The 26009-nt window shown below is 38.5% G+C and overlaps 4 protein-coding genes across 6 annotated transcripts in view; 2 read left to right on the forward strand and 2 right to left on the reverse strand.

Annotated features, from left to right (window-relative positions):
- LOC116847457 (neprilysin-2) overlaps positions 1-6940 on the forward strand; it is a 27771-nt gene extending 20831 nt beyond the window's left edge. For both annotated transcript variants that reach the window (XM_032822467.1, XM_032822468.1), the window contains exons 4-10: positions 98-343; positions 1119-1330; positions 1525-1701; positions 2094-2588; positions 2904-3195; positions 3360-3610; positions 4269-6940. In XM_032822467.1, coding sequence (XP_032678358.1) covers positions 98-343; positions 1119-1330; positions 1525-1701; positions 2094-2588; positions 2904-3195; positions 3360-3610; positions 4269-4607 — 2012 coding nt within the window. In that variant the 3' untranslated portion in view covers positions 4608-6940. The remainder of the gene's footprint in view (positions 1-97; positions 344-1118; positions 1331-1524; positions 1702-2093; positions 2589-2903; positions 3196-3359; positions 3611-4268) is intronic.
- LOC116847455 overlaps positions 1-9148 on the reverse strand; it is a 293667-nt gene extending 284519 nt beyond the window's left edge. Inside the window, exons 1-3 of the mRNA XM_032822466.1 lie at positions 8977-9148; positions 8597-8860; positions 8079-8417 (exon numbers count right to left, since the gene is read on the reverse strand). The gene's annotated coding sequence lies outside the window, so the exon portion shown is untranslated. The remainder of the gene's footprint in view (positions 1-8078; positions 8418-8596; positions 8861-8976) is intronic.
- A 2149-nt stretch (positions 9149-11297) lies between these two features.
- LOC116847438 (phospholipase A-2-activating protein) lies at positions 11298-16110 on the forward strand. Of its 2 annotated transcripts, none has more exons than XM_032822441.1 (6): positions 11298-11622; positions 12396-13265; positions 13865-14195; positions 14354-14591; positions 14752-15170; positions 15260-15490. In XM_032822441.1, the coding sequence occupies exons 1-6, from the start codon at positions 11483-11485 to the stop codon at positions 15266-15268; spliced, it is 2007 nt and encodes a 668-aa protein (XP_032678332.1). In that variant the 5' UTR covers positions 11298-11482; the 3' UTR covers positions 15269-15490. The 2 variants fall into 2 exon arrangements, with proteins under 2 accessions (XP_032678332.1, XP_032678331.1); XM_032822440.1 differs by lacking the exon at positions 15260-15490 and adding an exon at positions 15513-16110 and having other exon boundaries at positions 11301-11622.
- A 917-nt stretch (positions 16111-17027) lies between these two features.
- Positions 17028-24477, reverse strand: LOC116847439 (dual specificity protein phosphatase Mpk3). The gene is made up of 4 exons (XM_032822442.1): positions 23421-24477; positions 22328-22513; positions 21945-22187; positions 17028-20458 (listed from the first exon to the last, which is right to left on the reverse strand). The coding sequence occupies exons 1-4, from the start codon at positions 23812-23814 to the stop codon at positions 20082-20084; spliced, it is 1200 nt and encodes a 399-aa protein (XP_032678333.1). The 5' UTR covers positions 23815-24477; the 3' UTR covers positions 17028-20081.
- Between the last annotated feature and the right edge of the window lie 1532 nt (positions 24478-26009).

The raw sequence follows: 26009 nt of genomic DNA on the forward strand, positions 1-26009 counted from the left end.
AGAGAGAGAGAGAGAGAGAGAGAGAGAGAGAGAGAGAGAGAGAGACAAAAAGATAACAAGTCATACTAATCTACGCGATATAATGCACGCAACACAGCTTCGCAGATACTGAAAAACATGAACTCCGATGTGGAGCCTTGCGATGACTTTTACAAATTCGCCTGCGGCGGCTTCCTCGACAACACCATCATTCCCGACGACAAAACCAGCGTCAATACATTCTCTATCATTGTCGACGTTCTCGAGGAACAACTGCGATCCAGCATCGAGCAGGAAAGTCTTCCAAACGAGCCGAGGCCGTTTAAGCTCGCCAAAGACTTCTACAAGGCTTGCATGAATAAAAGTAAGCAGTCGTATGCCGATCTTTTTGCGCACACATCGCGACCAGATTCGAAAAGTACGACAGACTTAGGGTAAAAGTACTCTAAGCTCGAATTTAATTCTGAATATTCTTATTATTATGATCCTTACATACGAGTTATTAAACTTTCAATATAGAATATATGTATTTCAATATAGAATACATGTATGAATATATTCAATATGTATATAATATATTTTATATTGGAAGTTTAAATATTCGTGTTTAAAAAAAAAGGCTAAAACAATAAGAATGTCTAAGATTAGATACGTACCCAAGCATTGATACTGTTTACCATATTCGACAAATATTCGGAATTCGACAAATGAGAAATGATTATACAGAAATTATTAACATTTGGAATTCAAACGAAATTATACGAAATTATTAATTTACCCTTTCATAGTAGCATTTTCGTACAAAAGAATGATACATTCATGATTTGTAATTAGAAACCATTCTAAAATTGTAAGATTGCAACTAGAAATAGATTTGACGTGTAGCTATCGTTAAAAATGTAATTATTTTTAACGGACCTGTACGTGCAGCGCCAGTAAAAGAGTTTAAAGTCTGACGGTCGTATAACAATGCTTACCGTGCATAATCGCGAAACAATATCTATAAGGATTTCATAACGATTCATAAGTGACGTTGAAACTGGGTCGTTGTATTTTTTTTAATGTTTACGGAACTGACAGTCGTGCGTTAAATCGGAGAACACTTTCGCAACCGACTCTACATTCGCTCTTTCTTTCAGCCGCTATCGAGAAGCGAGGCTTCCAACCGTTGCTTGACAATCTGAGAAAACTCGGTGGCTGGCCGGTTCTGGATGGAGAACGATGGAACGACGGCGACTTCACTTGGAAGGATTTCGTCTATAGATTCCGCAAACTGGGCTACTCCGTGGACTATTTCATCGACTTTGGCGTTAGCGTCGATTTGAAGAACAATTCGCGACGTTTAATTGACGTATGTTATTACCAATAAACCCTAAACGATGGACTCCTCAAACGAACGCGAAGAAAATAATTTATAAAATCACAATTTATAATTTATGAAACCGTGTGTGAAGCAAATTTTGTAAATTATAGACTTTTGTTCAAGTCGAGTATGCAATATTCGTATCGACAAATCGCGAATTCAATTGACGTTCACGTCTACAGTTGGACCAAGCAGCTCTCGGTCTCTCACGCGAATATCTGACGAAGGGCCTGGACGAGAAAATCGTTCAGGAGTATTACAAGTACATGGTGGACATCGCTGTGATCCTCGGCGCCGACTCAGAACGGGCCAAGACAGAATTGAAGGAGTCGCTCGAATTTGAAATCAAGCTTGCAAATGTAAGTCTCATTATATGATATCATTATAAAATATAACATCATTATGAAAAAAATAATTGAGACGCGATCTTGATGAAAGGAGGAACGTAATGTTCGTTGTAAACGTCTTTTACACCGAAGTAGAACACGAAAATTGAATTTATAATTATTTAATTGAAAGAAAGTAGAAAAAATTAAAAAATTGAAGGAAATAGAAAGTATATACAATGTAGATTTTATACAAATATAGATACTACAAAGAGACGTTTTTTCTGCGTTGAGTTAGTGTTCCGTTATCCATTAAAGAGAATTACTGCGTACATGTTAATTGGCATCAATTAAAGTCAATCTATCATTATTAATTGATGAGTAAGTCAAAGTTATTGAATGATAAAATCAATGTGCGCACACAGATCTCATTGCCCAACGAGAAACGGCGGAACGTGACCCTTCTGTACAATCCTATGACCGTGGACGAACTATCCCAAGCTTACCCCAGCATACCATGGAGGGAATACTTCAACACCATTCTCGCACCGCAAGCGCGCATAAATCGGGACGAGGTGATTATCGTGAACGTACCCAGCTATTTGAAAAACTTTGAGGATCTGATCCAGCATACACCGAAGAGAGTGCAAGCGAATTACGCGTTTTGGAGGGCGGCCGCCGCGTCGGTCAGCTATCTTACAGACGACATCCGTAAGAGACAACTGATGTACACGATACATTTGAACGGTAAAACAGAGAGAGAACCGAGGTGGAAGGAATGCGTCGATATCGTATCTGGTAGTATGGCAATCAGCGTCGGCTCGATGTACGTGAGGAAGTACTTCAAGGAGGACGCGAAGAAGACCGCGCTCGAGATGGTCGGCGATATCAGGGAGGAGTTCACGAAGATCCTGAAGAAGGTGAGAATACGCGAAAACTGATAGTTAAAATCGCGCGAGATTGAAGTCTCGAGATGGATCGTTTCTTCTTATCTAGAAATTGAAATCTTGGAAATAGAGATCCTGGCGCGCACGCGCGCGTGAAGATCTTTCTTCCATTTGAGAATTGAAGTCTCGGAAACGAAATTCTCGACGTCTCTTTATCGACAAATTAAAATCTTGAAAGAATGAATGCCTTGCTATCAAAGTTGCTATTATTTCTAGAAATTCTTGGAGCATTGTGGGTATGTTTCGATTCTCTGATAAATCTTTCAACGAAATTACGCGCGTTTTTAGGTGGAATGGATGGATGAGAAAACGAGACTGAACGCGTTGGACAAAGCAGCCGGTATGGTGTCACATATTGCTTATCCAGATGAGCTACTGGATGACAAGAAGCTGGACGAGTTCTACTCACGACTGGAATTGAATCCCGACGATTATTTAGGAAGCATTTTGAACCTGACGATCTTTGGAACAGACTTCTCCTTTGGCAGGCTAAGAAAACCGGTGAACAAAACTGAATGGATAACTCACGGAAGGCCGGCTATTGTAAACGCTTTCTACTCGTCGATTGAGAATAGTATTCGTAAGTGTTTTGTTAAGTGTTCAGATCTATTTCAGAGAGAAAAAAGAAGCAATTATCAAAATTTATGTTTGTATCCCCAATATTTTTGCCAACTTCTTAATTAAAAATTTAAGAATTTATATTCTATATAATTTATATTCTTGTATGCGAATTTTCATTTCCAGAATTCCCCGCGGGTATTTTGCAAGGTGCATTCTTCAGCAACGATCGACCACGCTACATGAACTACGGTGCTATCGGTTTTGTCATTGGCCACGAGATTACTCATGGTTTCGATGATCAAGGCAGGCAATTCAACAAGGAAGGTAATCTCGTCGACTGGTGGGAGTTAGAGACGAAGGAGCAGTATCTCAAGAGGGCCGAGTGTATAATTTATCAGTATGGAAATTTCACCGTGAAAGACGTCGGAATGAACGTAAGATGAATCATACATCTTTTTCTACTTTATTACCGTCATTCACCTTGCTATATGAAATTTCCTCTAAGAAATTGATGCGGAAGTTACAAAGAGATGCTGAAGAAACGTGAACAGGAATTGTTTCGCAAATCGCTAACTTCTTACGTTAATGATTAACGTCCGCGAAAGGAACTGTTATTTTTTATTACTTGATTCATTGCTTTCTTTGCATTGCATTCGCTATATAAAAGACTGTTCCATATATGTGGTCGCAAAAATAATTCCTATTCAAGTGAATTCATTATATGCCACAGTATGCTGCACGAATGCTATAATGGAATATTCACGTGCGATAAGAGTATCGAGTTGCGACGATAAGTGAACTTTTTCAACGAGGTCATACTCGTGTGTATGTGTAGAATATCTCTCTTTCTTAACCAGCGTATAACTACCCAAGAGCAATGGATCATAAAACACTCAGTATCTCAAGAACGTCTCGCGTCTCTATCGCAGCTCTAAGTAAAGGAAAGAAATCAGATTTTCTTTGTGTGAAATAAAGACAGTCCTTCATAAACATGCATAAAAATATTTTATATCGTAATAATTACTCTCTCCGTCTCATGAATGGAAATTTTGCCGTGACTTCATTGATCTACATTATTTTATATTTTTGTAGTTGAACGGGATAAACACCCAAGGCGAGAATATTGCCGATAATGGCGGCATAAAGGAAGCCTATCTCGCGTACAAGGAATGGGTCAAGCGAAACGGACAGGAACAAAAACTGCCGGGTCTGCCCTACAGCCCAGAACAAATGTTCTGGATAAGTGCCGCCAACACGTGGTGCAGCAAATATCGGCCGGAAGCGATGAAGCTGCGCATCACAACCGGATTCCACAGCCCCAGCGAGTTCCGCGTTCTGGGACCGTTGTCGAACATGGAGGCGTTTGCGCGAGACTTCAACTGTCCACTCGGCTCTAAAATGAATCCCGCGAAAAAGTGTGCCGTATGGTAGATCTGAGACAAATCCGACATCGACTGACTCCGTTATATACTTTCCCCGGATTGTCCTAAATCCTAGAAGTCGCGATTTCGCGTCTCTTATTTCGTTGAGACTCAATTTCGTCAATATCCTTCCGTATAATATCTTACAAGAGTAAGATTAAAATTATACACGAATGCACGATGTTATCTTTCTCTTGCTTTCACAACTGTAAGGTAACTTCTGTTATTGCAATTCTCAGATATTTTTGTTGTATCGTTAAACTTAACATATCTCAACATAAGATTAAATTATTTTTTTTTTCTATAAGATTCTATGTTGCATTTCGGAATATTTAGACTTCTAGGATTAACGAATGAAAAAGGAGTCATTAATTACACTCTTGCAGAATTGGGGATAATTCACTTGTAATTCCATTATATGGTATCCTGCTGGACGTATTATCGTAGCAGAGAGTATTTTATCAGTGACGCTACTTAGGAGTGAAACCTGACGAATGGATTTTGCAATAGCACATGAGGTGCGAAAAATCTAAGAGAAAATTCTTTGTACGAGGGAATCCGTGAAGATCGATTCGAACTGTGCTCTTAGGCGTGCGGCATACACACTGTATATTATATATACAGAGTGCCTCCCCTTTTACCGCATTATTTTTTAATGACAATTTCTTGAACTAATTTGAAACTGGACTTTCCTTAGCGAAAACGTCAAAGAACCGATAATTTTCAAGTTATAAACGATGAAAGAATGAAAGGTTTCTACATGCTTTAGTTAATTAGAGTTTGTGTATGTTTTTTAATAATTTTAAATTTTAATTATTTAATTTTTTATTTTAATTATAGTTTAAAATTTTAATGAAACCCTATTTTTTAATAAAATTAGGGGAACTTTATTACAAAGATATATACGAAATATAACAAATTAAATGACTACAAAAAACTATCACCGTCATTTATGTCGACATATCGATATTTTCGCTAAAAATAAATCTTCAAATTATTGAAGCAATCTGCTATTATAAGATAATGTGGTAGAAGCGAGACACTTGTATATATCGTTTTTGGTAAAGAACTTTTATAAGAAGAAATCTGTGTCACACGGTGCGCGTATGTAAATAGAAAGAAAATGAAATATAACAACATATTCGAAAGTTAATTAGTTCTACTCGTATGAAGTTTACTTCGTGTTAAAGATCGTTTAACTGTCTTTGATGTATAAGGCATATGATAATTCCTATGCAAATGTCGATCTGAAATTTCAGATTACTCCATAAGAGTAAATTGTAGCATTACGCTAAATTGTCTCACACGCTTGATCTAGTTTTTAATTAAGTAACTACTTGATTGACGCATTACGAAAAAGAAAATATCGATAGCTTTACCGAGAACCCGCTTTTCACTTCTTCTTTTTTTATTGTTGACGGCTTTTGTTAAGACCCGCTTCTTAGAATAATTCTTAAAGTATTCTGTTGAGATACGAAAATGAATAAATGATATTATACATAAAGTGTCTCATAAAATTGGGAATCAATAGTACTTATATTTTTCGAGAAATTTGTTAGTACATTTTTCCTTAATTTCTAATGGAAACTGTTGCCTGTTCCGGCTACTTTACATGTAGTATTATATAGTAGTATTATTGAACGGCAACTATAAATCGTAGATTTTGTAAATTTCCATTAAGATAAAATCTATTTCTTAATTGAAATAAAACAAATGTTCTATTCCTCGAAACTTAATTCATTGAGGCTTTTTGTTGCAATGTTAAACAGCATTAAATATTTCCCTAATGAAGTTTTTGTTTGACTTGCACAAATAGATATTTCTGTTATCGATCCCCTATTTTCCACGAGCCACACTTTGTATAATATATTACACAAACATTTTTGTGTATGTATAATTGACATGTTATCGTCGTTGTATTCGTGAGCTCTATGTGTGAGCTCTGACGATTTAATGCGATTTTGCCACTCGTCGTTTATATCGAGTATTCTCGGACGAGGTTATTAGTTGTAAAGTTAACATCTTGAAGTACTTAGGGCAACTTATCACTAGTATTAACCGTAGATATTAAACTGCGAGCGATCGAAGATGTTTCTGCGCAGTTGCACTTTTCAGCATATTATTCTTTGCGTCCGTGACATACATGTCGCAACATAGTAATTTTATTTACATTAGGTTTTATCTTAGACGCATTTCGCAATTTCCTATATTTATTACGATGACCGTTCAGTCATCAGATATCGTAAGTTTAGACAAAGAGATATGTAAGAGACATAAGTATCTTATAAGGTATTTGTTGAATGTACAAGTTTAATACAAAAAAAATCTTATCTAAATAACAAATTGTGTTTCATGCAGTTTTTAAAAAATTAGCTCAAACAGCGCAATCTACTAAAAGATGTCTTAAAGACATCTTTTAATAATTTGGGAGGAGTCTGCAATTTCTTGTCTGCTCAAGCAAAATTCGTGTGCAGATATTTCTACACTAAGAGAAAAAATATCTAAAAAATTAAATTTATTTGGATACACTAATTATATATTTACCCACCCATATAAACTTTCATGATTGTCACAACATGAAACAATCAATGTTGAAAATTTTACAATTATTTTCATTACATTTATGTAGTAAATATACTATATTGAATTAGTTATTAAATTCACATCATATAATAATGTAAATTTTTTATGATATAGCAACAAATGTACTAAAAGTTATACTCAAATTTTCCTATTACATTCAACAGTACATACTGTTTGGGGAAAATTTTGATCATTTTTTTATATCTTTATTTTGTCATTCTATATGATAAATACAATCTAATCAGACACAAGGAACTCAACGTTGCTAAATTTTATAATTTAATATAATTACAATTAATGTAAAGTTTGCATATATCTGTCTATCTATATATTTACAAATACCAGTCATGTTTATCAACATATAAATAGATAAATTTGGTAGTAACATTTTACCAGACTATTTGTAAACATTGCATTCTTTATGAATGATCTATATTGATTAATTTAATACAATATTGAATACTGTGTATTGGCTAATGCCAATATATAGCAATATTAGCTTTGTCAACACAACTGAAGGAATTGTAAAATTTCCAACATTGATTGTTTCCTAATAATCATAAAAGTCTATCTGTGAGAATACTTATATTAGTATAAAATATTTCTCAAATATAAAATATATATTTTATACATTATACATTAAATATATAAAATATACCAATTATACTCTTAAACTTTTAACTTTTCAAATAAAATATGAATATATTTAAAAACTTTGTGCAGATACTACCTAAAGTATCTTTTCATGAAAGAAATTGTTTATTCTATTTAAATAAATATATTTAGATATTAAGTAAATATTAGTACCCACCGAATATTTTTTTATTCTTCAGGTATTTTTTCTTTCAGTGTAACACAAATAGTATATCATAAATAAATGTTTCATATTACCACTTACTTGGCAGATCTATGAGAACAATTGCTCGATCCTTTGACCTACGATTCCGGTTGCACTCACAGTATCATCCTGGTTGCGATGTCCGACTCATCGTGATGAGGATCACGCTACATTGGAGCGATTCGACACTCCCGATATTCACTTCACGCGCAGTGCATTTTCATGCAAATCGAACGCGAAATGACGCGACAGCAATTTCGCGCTGATTTCCAGTCCGTCGCAATGCGAATCGCACAGTTCATCCTCGCTCGTGTTCGATACAGAATTCGATACTCCCGGCACTATGCGCTACACGCGCGACACCTCTCCGAGTGAGCGAAAGCAGACGGAACGACTGCCCTTATAGAAATATCATACTAAGAATCATTGATAATTACTTATTATCCAGTATTTTTAATACTGAAAATAAGTAATTATCAATGATTCTTAGTATGATATTTCTATAAGGGTGCGACAACAATTTTGCGCCAATATCTGAATCGTTATTTTACGAGTCACTCAATGTTACAAAAAAATACCTTATCTTCACGTCTTTGTCCCGCAACAATAATTGACGCAGTCCCGCCACAATAAATTCGATAACAATGACTTGCGACACTTCACTTCGCGCGCGATACGTTTCTCAGCGAACGAAAGACTGAACGACACGATAGCTACTTTAAACTAATTTTCAAACCACAACAACGCTAGTCGCACAGTTTATCGTAACATTCGTAGTCGCACGTTTGATAGAATTCGGCACTTTCAGTACTCAGGGTCGGTTTATCCAACCTCTTGCTAAGCTAACTAACAGTTAAATCTTATGTCTGTTTCTATCTAATTTAAAGGAGAAACAAAGACAGACGTATGAGTTAACTGTTAGGTAGCTTAACAAAAGGTTGGAAAAACCGGCCCTCACTGCGTAAGACACTTTTCCAGTGGATGAGAGAGAAAACAACGCGCCGCCAACTTCTTTCTAAACCGGCAGAAAGCGAGTCACGTAATCGCCGAAAGTAGCTTATCGTCGCGCGCTTGTAGTTCATAACGATCACTCGACACCGAATTCAGCGGTCCTAACTGCAGGTCTAATGTCCACTTCGCGCGCGACACGTCTTCGAGAGAGGAGAGAACGAAGCGAACGCGACGACGACTCGCAATAACGTCCGAACCGCCATAATGCGAAAGTCGGAAAGGGCTCGCCGGCTAACCGGCATACTCAGAATGCGCTGATTGGTCGATCGCTCTTGACATTCCTTCGATAATCGCTATGTATAAATAAGGAGGAAACGAAACGACGCGCTGACAACTTCATGTCGATATCGCTTTAGCCACCGCGATTGAATCGCACGATCACGCGTCTCATTGTCATGTATTCGTGCTTGCATTGATTGTCCGATTACTTTTCACTTGGCACGCGACAGATTGTTCAACAAATAAGATACGGCACAAGACAACGCGACAAGTTCCATTCAAACCTCTCAACGGAAACAGCGTGATCATTGAGACTTACTGCGAAAAATAACTTACTTGAGCGTAGACGTATCGTGCTGACAAGCCCTTCTCGCTAACGCCGATATCATGCGACATTTTATTCGACATTCTGGTTACATATTTCTGCACACGCGACGCAAACTTTCGCACGAAAGCACGGAGGGACACGAGGCGATTTCGAACGGCCGCGACACCGTATGATAAAGGTCGTGACTGCGCATGCGTAGGCGCTCTTACTACTACAGTATCGATGCGTATAAAAGTTGAACTTAATATTAAAAAAAATAAATAAATAACGAGTTATACAATATTAAATCAAATAATACAATATCAAAAATCAATAATATCAAACTGTGAACACGATAATCATGATGCATAAACGTATCAGAGATTCGTTATGCTTCGTTTAGCATTATAATATTCAAAACAACAGATAGATCAATCATGTTGGATTTTTTGAAGCTTCCATTGAAATATATACTACCTGGAACGCTCTTGAGACATGCGGGATGAGAGAGAGGTTCCTTGTTTCTTCTCTTATCTTTGTCTGGTTCGTAGTATAGTCGAGAGTGGGGAGAATGATACAGTCCAAGTTAAAAGTTAAAGATAATATGAAAAGTGACCACTAAATGGCAGTGACTTAAGCTTATGAAAGAAATTTTTAGGATATAAAAAATATATATAAATATATTTTTTCTCATTTATTAATATTCACTTATCGACTTATTAAGAAAAACAAAGCAAAGATGGTTCTTAATTCGGAGATTCAGCTTATGTTTAGAAATCAATCGACTTAGCTTTTGATTTAGACTGTACTAGACAAAGACAGAGCGCTGTTCGAGACTTACAAGCGTGCTCTCTCTCATTCCGCAACACTCAAGAGAACGCGCGTTCCAGGTAGTATATATTTCAGTGGAAGCTTCAGAGCAAGTCTGTTCTTTATAACTGCATTGAGCTGCACTGTCTGCACTGAAAATGGAATAGATGCACATTTGAAATTTGGTGAAAGAGAAAAGGAAATAGACAATTTGCGAGATAATTCAAAAAGTGCAATCTATAAAGAATAGACATAACATTTGCTATGTAAGCAAATCCTACCTAGATATATTCGTTCTACCTGCTCTTTCTGCACTCGGAGCAATGTTTCTTCTATCACGAAGGCCCGTTCTACAATACGTCGTATGTCGGAACACAGTCGAGGTCCAATGAAAAGAACTTGTCTCGAAAAACGAAACCTCTGATTGGCCCATCGGCTGCACTCCGACATACGACAGCGACATACGACATATTGTAGAATAGGCTTAAACCAGCGGCACACGATGTTTGTTTCGTGCTGGTTTGCTTGTTGGGTAGAAATACTCTATTCTGATTGGTGCATCTCTGAAAATGGATGGAAATACACCAATCAAAACAAAGTGTTTCCATACAGCAAGCGATCCACCACGAAAATAAGCATCATGTGTTGTTGGCTTAAGTGTCGATTATTTTATTTCAATCGTATCTTTCTTAATATTAATTTCAATTATATTTTTAGTGTAATAGCAACTTAATGTAAGAGAACTTTCGACTCGGAAATATCTAATTACAAACACGACGCAGTGATGTGCTTTGGAGTTCCGACAAGTAAGCTGTTTTTCTGTCTTTTAACTGCACTGCTACACTGGTACAGTAAATTAAAGTGAGATAAAATATATTTGTCTCACTCTAAGTTATTGCACCAGTGCAGCAGTACAGCTGAAAGGAACAGATCAACTGACACGACAAGCCGAGTGTGTCAGAATTGCATAAAATTCATGGCGCGTGCGCGACTTGGATTGCGTCTGTCATCGCGTCGTAAAAGCGTGTAGTGAGATTTATGCGGGGCGTGAATCGCGTAATCGCGCGAAGTTGACGTAATTGGACTTGTCGTCGAGCAAGATCACACCACGTTTGCGATGGACAAGCAGCTACCATACAAACTAAGCAGTGTATTGCTTGGACATACTGCGGACGTGAGAGCAGTAGCTACCTTCACGGACGGCACCGTCGTGTCAGTCTCCCGGGACAAGACCGCCCGCGTATGGAAACCAACCGGGTTGGTCCTTGATCGCAAATACAACTATAACACGCACATATAAATTTGTCATTTAATCTCCTTAATCTATTTTTGCGTTGCTCTCTGTCATCTTAACTTTACTACTTTCAAAATCTATTCTTTTTCTTGTTGTATGCATGTGTGTGTGAGAAGCTATATGCATACTAGGCATTGCTATTAGCCTCGACCTACAATATACTCTTTGCTCCCTATTTCTTTCTCTTTATTTTTTTCTGATTTTAACCCAAAGCTTTTAACCACAAAAAGAACAAGAAACAGGAAACAAAGAGCATATTGTAGATCAGACTTTAGATTTTAAGCTCTGAGAGTGGGATAAACATTCATTTAGAGCTGCACTTTTAATTTTATATTTGAAGTGAAAATATCAATGCCTGGTCACTAATAATACTGGCACCTAATTCTAGACATTCTTATTGTTTTGATCTTTAAATACAAATAATTAAACTTTCAATATAAAAAATATATATTGAATATATACATATATGTTGAAAGTTTAAATATTATTTATTTTATCTTATTGCACAATAAAAGCCATTCAGAAAATTATACTCATTTTAATTATCTCATTGGTCAAACGATAAATAGTAATACATAAACATTGTTGGTGAGATACTCTATTGTAAATTATCCTCAGATAGCAGAATTCTCAATAAAATACTGAATATTAACAGATATTTTTAATTTTGTGTTAAGAAATTATTATGAATTACTTTGTAAAGAATTACATAAAATATCTTATTGATTTCTTACAGGAAAGGAAATGAATATGTTCAAAGTACAGTGCTCAAAGATCACTCCAACTTTGTAAGTGCAGTATGTACCATAGATCCATCAGAAAAAAATCCCAATGGTTATATCATTACTGGCAGCAATGACAACACTATACGCATCTATGCTGCGAATGAGACAGTGCCTATGCATACAATAACAGCACACCAGAACACTGTGTGCAATTTGAGGACTGGCAAGAAAGAGAATACCTTTCTCTCCAGTTCATGGGACCTCACAGCTAAATTATGGGACTTAAACGATTTGAGTAAACCACAATTAAATCTCATGGGTCATACAGCTGCGGTATGGTGTGTGGCTGATTTACCAAATGGCAACATAATAACTGGATCAGCTGACAAGCTGGTAATAGTGTGGAGCAGAGATGGTACTGTACAACACAAATTAACAGGGCATACTGACTGCGTCCGTGACATAAGTAATATCAAAGAGAACGAGTTTATAACTTGCGCGAACGACGCCACTATAAGGCACTGGAATGCCAAGCTTGGAACTTGTTTAGGCACTTATTGTGGTCACGAAAATTATATTTACAGCATAGCAGCTATTATGAACGGCACGTACGTCTTTTCGTCCGGCGAAGACAGAACAATCAGAGTATGGCATAATGCGGAAATAAGTCAAACTATCGTTTTGCCCACGCAGTCGATATGGTGTATCGATTTGTTCGCAAACGGCGACGTAATCGCCGGCAGTTCTGATGGTGCCGTGAGGATATTTTCATCCAACCCCGAACGTTACGCCAGTATGGAGATGTTGGAGGCGTTTGAGAAGGAAGTGGCAAGCACCACTCTGAATGCACAGCAGGTAATCGGGGACATGAACGTAAAAGAGTGAGTACGTTTTGTTTTAGGACAAAGTAATCCTTCTACTTATTACTCTTGATCGCAATCATCTTGATTTGTGACATTAAAATGTGAGAAAATACACACTCTAAGAATTTTTACGAAATATGTAGAAATAAAAAGATGTATCCACAAAATGATACTTGCAATCGATCAAGCAGATGTGCAAAATGGTCAAATTTTTCTAGATACATTTATTTTTTATTTGAACGTATTTTGCAAAAATTTTTATCATGTTTTTTCTGGCATATTTTAAAAATATTTTCAACACTTTTACTCTAACAATCAATAAATAATCGTAAAGTTAATATGACATGCAACCTTCTTTTTTAAACTAAATTTTTTTTATTATTCTGTCACGTTACTTCTAGATTATTTATTAATTGTTAAAGCAAAGAAGGAAAATATTTCCAAAGTGTGCTTAATTAATTGCAAGTGTTAGTTTTCAGATGTATTTTTTTATTTTAACGTACTTCGTATGCATTTTGGGCATATATATTTCCTTGCTTCTGATATCATACATCAAGATGACCACGGCAAGTAGCTCAAGAGTCTTAAACATTTAATTTCGTTGGTGTTGTCAACAGTTTACCGGATTCAAAAGTTCTTCTTCAGCCTGGCCAACGAGACGGGCAAACAAAGATCGTGAATGAAGGGGATGTAGTTAGGGCGTACAATTGGTCGCAGAATGAACAACGATGGATACGAATCGGTGATGTAATGGGTGCTTCTGGTAGCACTGCGGCTACCTCCGGAAAGCAGCTGTACAACGGTATAGAGTACGATTACGTATTCTCGGTCGACATACAAGACGGCGTACCACCGTTGAAACTGCCATATAATAAGGGTCAGGATCCCTGGCACGTCGCACAAAAGTTCCTGCACGACAATAATCTCAGTCAATTGTTTTTAGATCAGGTATGAGAGATCTTGAAGAGTGCTGATTCAGTTTTCGTGCAATGTTATGTATTTAACGAAAAATTATTGCCTCGCGCATTTTCTTTCTCGTTTATTCAAATAAATCGTGAAACGATAAATTTGAAGGGAAAATCAGAATTGATTTTACTTTGCTTCAGGTTGCAAATTTTATTGTAAAAAATTCTGAGCCAGCTCCAGTCTTGAATACTGGATCACAGTTTGTAGATCCTTTTACAGGAGGGAGCAGATACGTTCCTGGATCGGGAACATCGTCGAGTACATCCGATTTTACCGTACAATCACCGTTGTGTTCTTCCAACACGTCTATATCCCCCTCTTACATACCTCACTTAAAATATTTGAAATTAGAACAAGCGAACCTATCTGTCATTTTAGGTAATTTATTGAATATTGTCCGATATATATATATATATATATATATATATATATATATATATATATATATATATATATACATACACACATACACATACACATATATGTATATATAAAGTATTAAATACACTGGAATTATTTTTTCTTAATGCCGTTACAGATAAATTACGCGAGCTAAACACCAAGCAAGAAAGTATGTATAAAATATCAGAGGAAAAGTTGGAAGCATTAGGTAAACTTACGAGCGACGGAGTGACCGAAGAAGCTCGAAGTAATGCTATTGGTACATTGAAAAATATTCTGAATTGGCCGAACGACACAGTATTTCCGGCTCTTGATATAGCAAGGCTCACCGTACTTCACAAAGAAGTGAATGAACAACTGTGTACAGAAGAATTGCTGCCAGTTATACGAAAACACATCAAATCCGACGCAGTTTCGTCGAATCAAATGCTCACCTTTCGGCTATTAGCCAATATGTTCCAACATGAAAAAGGAGAGAAACTATGTCTGGATCATAGGGATGAGATGTTTGGCTTTTTGCTGAATCTACAGTCTTTCGGAAATAAAAATAATCAGGTATGTAATCGAGCAATTATTAAAATAATTGTTTCGTGATTAAATACATAATGGAGAAAACGAGATACATCTTTACGATGTTTACACAGGAAGATTAGTTGTTGTGAGATTTTTATATTCTACTTCCCAAGCTTCGTAGCATAAAAAATCTTGCCATAAAGGAAAAAAGATACCAGTATCATATATTATTGAAGATCTGTGGTGTTGTCTGAGTTGGAAACCATAAAAAGAATAATTTAAAAATCTAAAATACAATTCTATGGATTTTGATATAAAGCAATATTTTACGAAATCAAAATCGGAAAACAAAAGAATGATTTCCAAAATAAGATATTTTTCCAGGTTGCGATATCAACGTATATATTGAATCTGATCATAGCGTTAAATAAGTATAACGATATGCCTGGTAGAACAAGAGCTCTGAATGTATTGTTCACCATATTACCCCATTTAAGTGAATCCGAGGCGATATTCAGAGTTCTAGTTGGACTGGGAACGTTATTGGCTGCTACACCAGATCCGGACGATCGTAACAAATTGATTAGCGCTCTGCAACAGTTTGAAAATGCTTTGAGCATTCTCACGACTCTGTCGGAAAGTACGACCGATCTTAGTGCGTCAAAAAAAGTGGCAAACTGTTGCAAACAAATTATCGATTTGATTAGTGAGTGCGCATTTGCGAGTAATACAATGCACTGTTCATAAAACTGTCACGAAAACAAGGTAATTTTAAACAGAAAGGCGTGTTTAAAGGAATGTAATTAAAATAAAATCGATTTATATCATGAAATAAAAACAGATTCTCTGGCACGTACTAATGTAATTAATGAACGCGATCGGAAGCGTAAGGTAACGTAAGTTTTCATATGTATGCATTTTTTGCAGTTCGGTTGCTCAATCATAAAATACAGCAAAGAAATAAAGACATTTTTTGATACAATTAACGCTGATCATTTGGACATGTACTATGCCTCTCCGTAGAATTGCAGGATATCAACAAAGATGCATAGATTTATATGACGATTGATCAGTTATCGTACAATGAATACTTTATATGTTTGCAGCGAAAAAAAAATATAGATTTATTGAAGTATAATGTTGCACGTGAGTTTGAAGATTGCTTTATATATTTTTTTTACAAGATGTATATCGAATATCCTTTTTTAGAGTCCGCAGTAATTTATTGAGATTAATCTTGTGCAAGTAAAATTTTCTATGACATCTTAACAATTTATTTGCGCTTATACCATTAATCATTACAACCGAGTAAAAAGTAAAGCAACGCTTCACGAAAACGTCACTTGACATACATATTGACTGTTCAAAGTTGAAATGATATGCGTTCACTTATTTCACGTATTTTTTAATTTCGTTCGATCATGATGAATGCGCAAATGTTTCCTAGAAGAACGAATGCCGGTCGTGTCGTCCGCTGACATTTTTATATACTTTTATATACTTTGACGTCATGACGCTACTGCGTCACTTATGATTTGTTGTTTCCAGATATATATATATATTTTTTTTATAATATATATAATGCAATAAAATTCTCTCGAGGAAGAGACTTCTTACATTCCAAATTCCATAATCGATTTCACGTCAGAGTATATAAAAATGAATATCGATTAGCGTTGCAGAGTATGCGCGAGTAAAACTTAAAATATTTCCTACACACACGTCGAGAGATGATAAAAACTAAACAAATTATTTCATCATGGCAGACGCACAATGCGGATGTAACACATGCGCATGTTTATTTTACAAAACTCGACGAACGAATTATCAGAAAGAAAAGACGAGAATCACCTGCGTGGAATGTAAACCCGCTTGTAAATGACGATCGATTATTTGTAGTTTCAGGTAAGATAAGTTGTGTGTATTTCTAATTGAAAATTAGTTAAAATATATATACAACGATGAATATAAAATAATAATTTATGCAATATACATAATATTTGATTAAATTTCTCGGGCGTCGGTGCCCAGTAAACATACAACAGACAACAGTGTAATATATAGTAGAATATTGTTATTACATTAACGTCAAATATATATTTCCTTACTTGTATATCAATTTACTCCCGTGATAGCCAAGAGCTATACAATTACCGTAACTCTTGCAGTTAATTATTACACGAAAAATAACATTCACTGTATACACTCATATTAACCTTCAATTATGCTCAATGAACAATACATGTATTACATGAAAGGTAGTTACAGTGTCAGGCCATTCTGGCTCTCGTTTATGGGAATGTGAATGCATTTCTTCTTTTCTTTACAAAAATAACTTTCAATATATATCTGAGATCTGTAAGATAATAGAAACAGTGCTGATTCGTACAATTCAGAATCCAATTTAGCGCTCGAATTGTCACGCAGTATACAGCTAGATGCGTTTCCATACGAATGCACAGGCCCGATGTTCTCGTGTAGAAAAGTGTCTATATAAAAAATCCGAAGGACTAATGTTGTTCTGATGCCAGCAGAAATGTAACGGTGCAGGAACCATTATCTTTCAGATTTCTGTATGTAGCAATGATTGACAACAAAACCAATTAACGATATTTGAAGGCGTTACTTTAATAGTGATACAAATTTCCTTTGTATATCCGCTTGAAACGCGCGAACGAACTTACTATTAATTTTTATCGGAAATTATTTGCACGTGCGGTGCAAAAGAGAAATTTTGTCGCGAAGAACACTAATCAAATATTAAACAGAATTATCAAGGATTCTAATAACGTGTTTTAGCGACATTGAAAATCATTCTTACGAACAAGACAGTGCGTTCATATAGCACGTGTCAGCGAATGCCGCGAAGCATTTTTCTCCTGAATCGTTCAGACTTCTTTAAAGCCTCGCATCTCCGAATTGACGAGTAAAATCGCAAAATAACGCCTTCATCTATCATTCCGAGTGGCTCGGACACAAGTTTCCTCTAACTCCGCTATACTGATGACGAGCCTGGCTTCTCGTGAGCGGGAGAGATTCGGAATGCCCTACAGAAATGCACTGATTCTCTCCTAAAGTGCTCTCTCTTAAACTTAAGTTTACTGGCATATGTACCTGAGGCGACGTGCATATACCTTTCGCGCATCTCGAAGGTCAGAATGCATTGAAGATTATCCTTTGCGAGATAAGTCACTTCAGTGTGTTCGAAAAACTACATCGAAAATTACCGTTCGAGTTTCCTTTTATCTCTTTACAAACTACCAGTTGAGTAGAAGACAAGGGGCGGATTTAAGGATCAGCCGAAACGAACTTTGACCTTTGTCTAGTATATAAAGATCTTCAGAAAAAGATTTCCGAGAAAAAACATTCGCACAAAATCAACGAATGTACCGTCGGAAAATCATATCAGTACTATTGAACGAGCTGTTGATCCTTCATAAAGGAGAAATTTTGGAACCGTTTTCTCGACGCCTGCCCGCCCAATGAAACCTTAAATTCGCCCCTGTGCGTATAGGACCTCCCTTAATTTTGTACCTCGGAACTTAGCATACTAAGCAGTGATGTTTATCTTGGACTACTTGTGATTGCCTGGTGGGAACTCGTCGTTAGAGATTACTTCGCGCATGAAATATCGCTTGCGGTAAAATAAACACAGCCTCATTAATTGAAGGGGTTCGGGGAAGAAGTATTAAAATATATATATATATATATATGTATGTGTGTGTATGTGTATATATATATATATATATGTTCTCTTTTGAGGTATGGCGGTACACGTTTCACCCTCATCATACCTCGCGAGTACACAGTGCTGGATCCGACATATCTCGAATACCGTTTATATCGTACACGCTAAAAGGTTTCTTGACTTGGAAGCATAACGTCAGAATGTACAATTACGATTACACGATCATGGTCGCACGCGATGACAAGTTGTGTGGGATCTCGTTTATAAAATACTTTCAGTATCCATTGCTGCCACAACTCAGAAAAGAGAATCGTTTGCTTCGTCTGTTTTTTCTTTTTTATTCTTTTTAGCAAATCAGCGGTCATATCTATTATCTCCTTAACACGTGACACGACTGCATCGTTATTTACTGTGATTCGCGACGGCCGTAACGTAACGCGCCAGATCCTCGTAATGGAAAATTTCAACAGGACAAACGCTTCGTCCCTGCTGGAATTTCGCGGCGCATTATTCAACGCGCACGCTGAAAAGCTAATTGTCTAACGAAGAGACAGGTTCTTTTTCTTTTCTCTAATTGCGGCGACACACACACACACGCACACACACACACACATACACACACACACACATACATGCATATATGTATATATACCTCTTTTTCCTGAACATTAATCTTCTCATTTCTAAATAATCCCTAAATTTTGACGATGGTATCCGCACACTTGGTTTCGTTACATTTACATCAAGCAACTAATCACATAATGTACACTAGAATTCGTTCAATCTCATAGAAATGATTTAGAAATTCTCCGTCGAGTATCGAGTACGTATCGCCCGGTGCACACGCGCATTTTTTAGAAGTTGATCTTTAATCGGCACACAACTCAGCGAGAATTTAAGTAACCGTTTGTAATTCGCGCATTTGCAATAACGTAGCCACCAATACGGCCGCGTCGGGAATGGGAGGTTCGACAGGAAGAAACTAGAAATCACGAAAGAGAAGTGCCAGCGCAGTTAACTAACTTTGGATGCCTCTAAGAGCTACTATTTCTCCTTGGTATTCACTGAACGTGTCTAATATCCTAATTTGAAAATACATCGGAAGAGGACAGGAGTGGGGGAGGCGGGGTTCTTCGATGCTTGTCTCTCTTACGTACCAGTTATGTAAAGCGCGTTTTTATCCCACCCTTCAATTAGGGCTTCCCTAAAGTGCGACGCGTGTGCGGAGGGACCTAAAACTTGTATTGGGTCCCCCCAGGCCCGTCTCATTCGGCTGGTGTGCTCGATGCCCACCTATCGAACTCTATTCCCGAGTCGGGACTGAGTCCCAGGTCAATTGGGCTGAGGAAGCTAGGCGCCGGACAGTTGCAGGGTCCGTCTGGTCGGCAGGATCCGATGCACCTTTGGTCGTTGCCTTTGTGCCGGTCTCCGCGGTCCCTCAACTCTCGTTCAAAGCTATGCAACTGCTCCATGAAGTGGAAATTCGGGGCAACGTTAGATTTTCTACTACGCACTAGGTTAAAAGCGTCATTCAGGCTGAGACTGCACTTGTGCATGAGGTAAGCCACGGTGATCGTGACGGAACGAGACACCCCGGCCAGACAGTGAACCAGCACTCCTTTGTCTGAGCTTCGCGCTTCCTCTGAAAGACAGAAAAGAAGAATATGACCTCGACCGTCGTAATCTTATGATTTTGATTAGATTTGGAGAATAAAGTGTTCAACTATTTAATTTTCCGTGATAAGCGGTTTTCTTCCTTCTCTTCAACAACACAAAGCTACGAAACGCACGAAATATGAAGTACGTTTTAAAGTGGCTCGCGAAGTCCACACAAACAATTTCTCAATTATCAAAAATAATAACAAAGATATCGACATAATGAAATATGTTACATAAATGGTTTGTTTAGAACTTGCCAAATCAATTGCCAAAATTAATTAAAACATAACCATTGTTATTTAATCAGTTATATACGTATAACTAATATCAGAGGTAGAATTAATTAATAATCGTGTTACAGAGCTGACTATGTTGTGTTTTGATCGATTGGATATTAATTGAATGAAAATTGCGACAAAAATGCCGAGTAAAGCGAGATGCATGGGTCGTTTCAAAAATTCATATAAACGGCGCGGACAAAGGAAAATCGATTGCCAACTGTGAAACGTACGTGTCGGGGCAGTCAAAAGTGCCAGACCGGCCCAATAGCAATGCCAAGCCTCGCCATTCAGACTTAAGTATAGCTCTCGACCTAACCGGACATCCGTTGTTTAATTGTCTAGTGCGGCTTGCCCGCCACGTGGGAAAGTTTCTATTTAGGCGAACCTATTTATAAGAATGCCCCTTTCAGAGGCTGCGGGGACTTTCTTAAACAGGAAATCCTGTTTAAGAAGCGGTCCACGTCGAGATTTTGATGCGGAAAAAGCTCCGGCGCGGTAAATAAAGCTCGCGTCATTCGTGCATTCTGCCGTTTCTTATACGTGCGTTAAGATAATATAACGCGCAAACCGCAAACCGGTTATATAAAGAATACCGTCTTCTGTTAACAATCAATAAAACGCTTTTAATTTCAAATATTAGATATTTATCAATATTGTGTACATCTTGTAAAAAATCTTTTATATTTAGGATTCATATAATCCCCAATTTTATTGCGTATTTTCAGCAAATGTAGACTCGCACAGTCTCACAGACTGACAATCCTATTATCAATTATTATTAGAATCGCGCGTGACGAAGGTGACTTACGTTATAAATGCGTATTATGAACGTGCGAAGTACACTAAACTCAGGAAGCTGAGAAGCACGATGACGAGACATTCATTGGGGATATAATAAAAGCGTAACATCAATTAATAGCTGGGAATCTCTTTTCGTATTCGTGGAAAACATTCGCTATTACACGCCACGTTTCATGCAACGAGTTCCAAATGAAAAAGAGCGAATCTTCTCAGTGTTCACAAATATGTTTACTAAAAACAATTTGTCTCGAAGATAATAAAATCAAATGTCGCAAATCTTAAAGTAAAATTCGACGACGCGTAAAGTATACTTATATCTTTCTAAATTTATATACACAGAAATTTGTAAAGAAAAAAAAAAAGAAACATCGACATGCTATCACTCACCTATAAATTGAATCGCCTGCGGGAAGAAACTAGCTAAATTTTGACTCCAATGATCGCTTATTGGTATCTGCATGTACTTTATCGAACCAGCACTTTCAAATACATTTGGCAAATCCGGTGTCACATTGAGTATATATTGTATCCTGTGCCGCGCTAAAGCCTCGCGATCCTCGCTATTAGCTGCATTACCGAGATACAAATGAGGTAAAATCTCCACCGGAAAGTCTTTATCTTCCTCGGGACCTGAAATGCGAGCAAACATAACAATTTAATATTGCACACTATTGTTAATGCATTATATCACTTAGTACTATGTATTATTATTTATTATGATACGCGCTTATTTTTAATCATAGTGAGAATAAATTTGAGTATTTGCTTACCGACTGAATCGCACGTGCTGTCACTATCAGAATCCGAATAGGACCTAGTTGGTGGAGTGGATATTCGAAGGGATCTAAGGCCCATTAATTCGCCATCATTATTGTCCTGACCTGGGGCACATTCACTACTTGCTTGACAACCTTCACACCATTCTGGATATCTATCTCTGAATGTTCCAAAACCACCTACAAATAAATATAACATAGTATAAGCAATATTTGTTTGAAATTATTATTTTAAATTTCAAGTTAAAATTAATCTGAAGTTTGGTCACAATTTTCTGTGAAAATATTCATAATATTTCTTTAAAATATATATCATGGAAATAACAAAAGGAATTCTTTTTTTCAAAACAGTTTTCTATCTTGAAACAATAAGAACCAATGCTTTACTCTCTCTTCAGAAAAGAATAATGGAAAATAAATGGCACATTTATAAATATAGAACATTCATTCTTTTATATCTAACTCACAGAATAACATTGGCTGCTCTTATTTCAATGTATTAATACATGTGCAATCAGTAAATTGCTTATGCCAAATAAAACATTGAATGACTGAGTCTTATCTAAAGCCTGATAAAGCCTGGGTATAGAATTAAGTGTCTGGTTCTCTACTGGAATGCCTCCCACATAAATCAATATTTCATTCACAACCAGCCTCTATGCTTCAGCTGTTACTTCTGAAAGCCACTCTATACTGCTATTAACTCTTGTGCTAACTGCTACTCTTGTACACATATATGTGACAACAAAATAACAGATGCAAAGTTATAATTAGCAAACATTGTGCGATGTTTCATAGTTAAATTTAGAAATCTCCCCTGAAATAACAAATTAATCACACAAATAGTTGCCAAAGATTCCCAAAGTTAATCAGAAGTTGGAAATAATTTGAATACTGATATTAGCATGTATATTCACACGCAGCTTTCAAATTTATATACAGCTGATTATTCTCAAAGATAAAACATTGAAAGTATTCTAGTTTAAAGTAAATTTAATAATTTCTCTAATTTGAATACTTTCTTGTAGTATAATTCTAATAAGAGATAAGTTACAGTAAATCTCTCATAAAATGATCTGTTTCTCACCGATTAAGATAGCAACATTGCCTCCGCTGCTTCTAAGTCTCCGACTCAAAACTTGTATAGTTTCACCCTGATGGCCTGCAGGATCTGAAGAATCACCAATTAATACAAATGTTCCTCTGCTGCCTTCATCTCCACACAGAAACACTTCCACTCTGTTTCTCAGATCTAAACACCTTATCGTGGACAAAAGGTCCACCTTACCAGCAGCCAATCTGCGCAGCATAATGCTGGGTATGGCTAGAGGTACAGAACCTCTGATGTGAGCATCAGAAAAGTCAGAGTGTGCTCTGCAGTCTAAGATAAGGAGCTTACTGGGACCCTCTTGCGATCTGAGTTCTTTAAACAGCCATTCTGGACCCAGAAGGTCTTCTTCTATCACACTACCACCCGGCATGTTGTGTTTTTCACTTGACTTGTGTTGCACGTTTCTTCTGTGATTTGTTGTCTTCAAAACAAATCACTCTCCTGTTGCTTGAAAAACAGCTCCGAGTACAATGGTATGATGTGTAATCACTGAATTTCCGTCACAGAGATAATCTTGAGCCTCTACAGCGTCGAAGTTCTGTCATTCCTGGACACAGCACCACCGTCGAGCGATACACGGCGGCTCTTGTCAAGGCATCATTCCACGACGATCGTTCCAACGACCGTCGTTCGACGAAGCTTCCAAACAGCGACTCGCACGACACATCGATTCCACAGCTAGCACACCTAACACGTTGAAACTGCGGTCGCTTATCGGCATCGAGGAAGCCGTCGTTGTCGTCAGTCTCACACGTCGTTCACCAAGTCGTGACCGAGTTGTATATAAGTGTATGTACATAAAACGCCCGCGCTGCCTGGTGAGTGCGTACGCGTCCGTTACAAGCGTCTTACTATGATTAATATTTACTGGATATGACGAAATGGCACTTTGAGTTGAGTGGCGGTACGCGTTTCCCCGGGAGGAGGCATCCGGGACGATCGCGCGTGCGACATTCACCCGTCGACGGCGCGGTCCGACGAGTTCTCACGCATTGCCATCATTTCCTGCGACACTACGCCGCGCTGTGTGTGTCTACTCCGCCTCCTCCTCCTCCTCCACCCCCTCCGCTATCGCCTCCACCACCACCGCCGTCGCCGCCACCACCACCACCGCCGCCGTCGTCGTCGTCGTCGTCGTCGTCGTTACCGCCGCCGCCGCCACCACTGCCGTTGCCGTTGCCGCCGCCAGCTCGTCCTGGTTATCGATTCTTTCGTGAATCAAGACATGTCCAATTAACGGCACGGCTATGGAATGTTTACGCTTGCCGTTCGGGAGATGCATGTCCAAGTATACCGTGCCGCGGCTCTATCTCGCGCTCGACACTCGAAACTCGCGCGAGTTCGCCCCGTCACAGCGCGCCAGCAACGGTGGTTCCATCCTTGTCGTCGTCGTTCGCGTGCGCACCGCCAGCCGCGCTCGCTTCCGCGCCTTCGCGCGAGTAGCCGCACCGCACTCGCTCCCAACTTCAGAGTGTAGCTTCCTCTTCCGTCGCGTACGCGCTGGACCGCGCGTGTCCCGTCGCGATCGTCCCGCGTTTTCGCGCCCACTCACACGGACACTCGTCGGACTCGCGACGATCCTCCTGCCGCAGTGATCCCGATCAACGTCCGAATCCTCTCACCTCACGAATCCCACCAGCATCGCTCCGAGGAAGCCCGCGATTCCCCTACGGCTCAAAGTCTACAGAACTCGTTCGGCGAAAAGGATGGCGGCTCCTCTACCGACACGAAGTACGTCACAGATCACTGTCCTTCCTTCTCCCGCGCTTTCCGCTCTTCTCTCTTTCTTTCTCGCACTCAGTCTTCTTCCCGTTTCGCTTTCACGATTCTCCTCTCGTCTCGTCTTATCGCGCGTCTCTCTAGCTCGACACAGGCCACACCTTACCTTACCTCGAGTATCCCTTCGTCGAGAATGGAACAGCGGCGCTCAGCGCGCCGCGCGCAGAGGGGAAACCGAATCACCGTGCGACGCGATTCGTCGACGGTCACGTGAGCCCGCGCGGCCGTCCAATCGCCGCACGGACTGACGTCAGTTCATTGACAAAAGATGTTTTCATTAACGAGGCGTGGGTAGTGGATGGGTCGGGGGTCGGTTCTGACTAAGCCGTCGTTGAAGGGGTCGGAGCAGCGGCTGCACAGCCACGGAACGGCGGAAGGGGAGTGCAGCGGAGCGCCGCACGCTACACGCTCGCTCTCTCACGCGTGCGTGGGCGCGTATTATCGCGAGTCGTGCGAGAAAGAGAGAGAAAGAGAGAGAGCAAGAGCCTCGTTCCAACACGCACGCACACTCGCGTGCACGTGCTTCTCATCAGCAGGGCCGACACTGACGATTCCGTCACCCCGTCATCGAACGTTCGTTTCTTCTCGACCTGATTGCATATTTCTCCCTTCCCCTCTCTCTCTCTCTCTCCTTCTCTCTCTCTCTCTCTCTCTCTCTCTCTCTCGATCGGATTGATATCGCCACTTACTTCCTTAGTTATCGATTTTACGACATACGTGCGCACGTAATTAACGCTCGCCCGCATTCATAGCGCAAATACGATGTCGAGAGAGAAAGAGAGAGAG

Source organism: Odontomachus brunneus, unplaced genomic scaffold (genome assembly GCF_010583005.1).
Source record: "Odontomachus brunneus isolate Ranch 3 - 2012 unplaced genomic scaffold, Obru_v1 Obru_scaffold_078, whole genome shotgun sequence".
Taxonomy (NCBI): Eukaryota; Metazoa; Arthropoda; class Insecta; order Hymenoptera; family Formicidae; genus Odontomachus; species Odontomachus brunneus.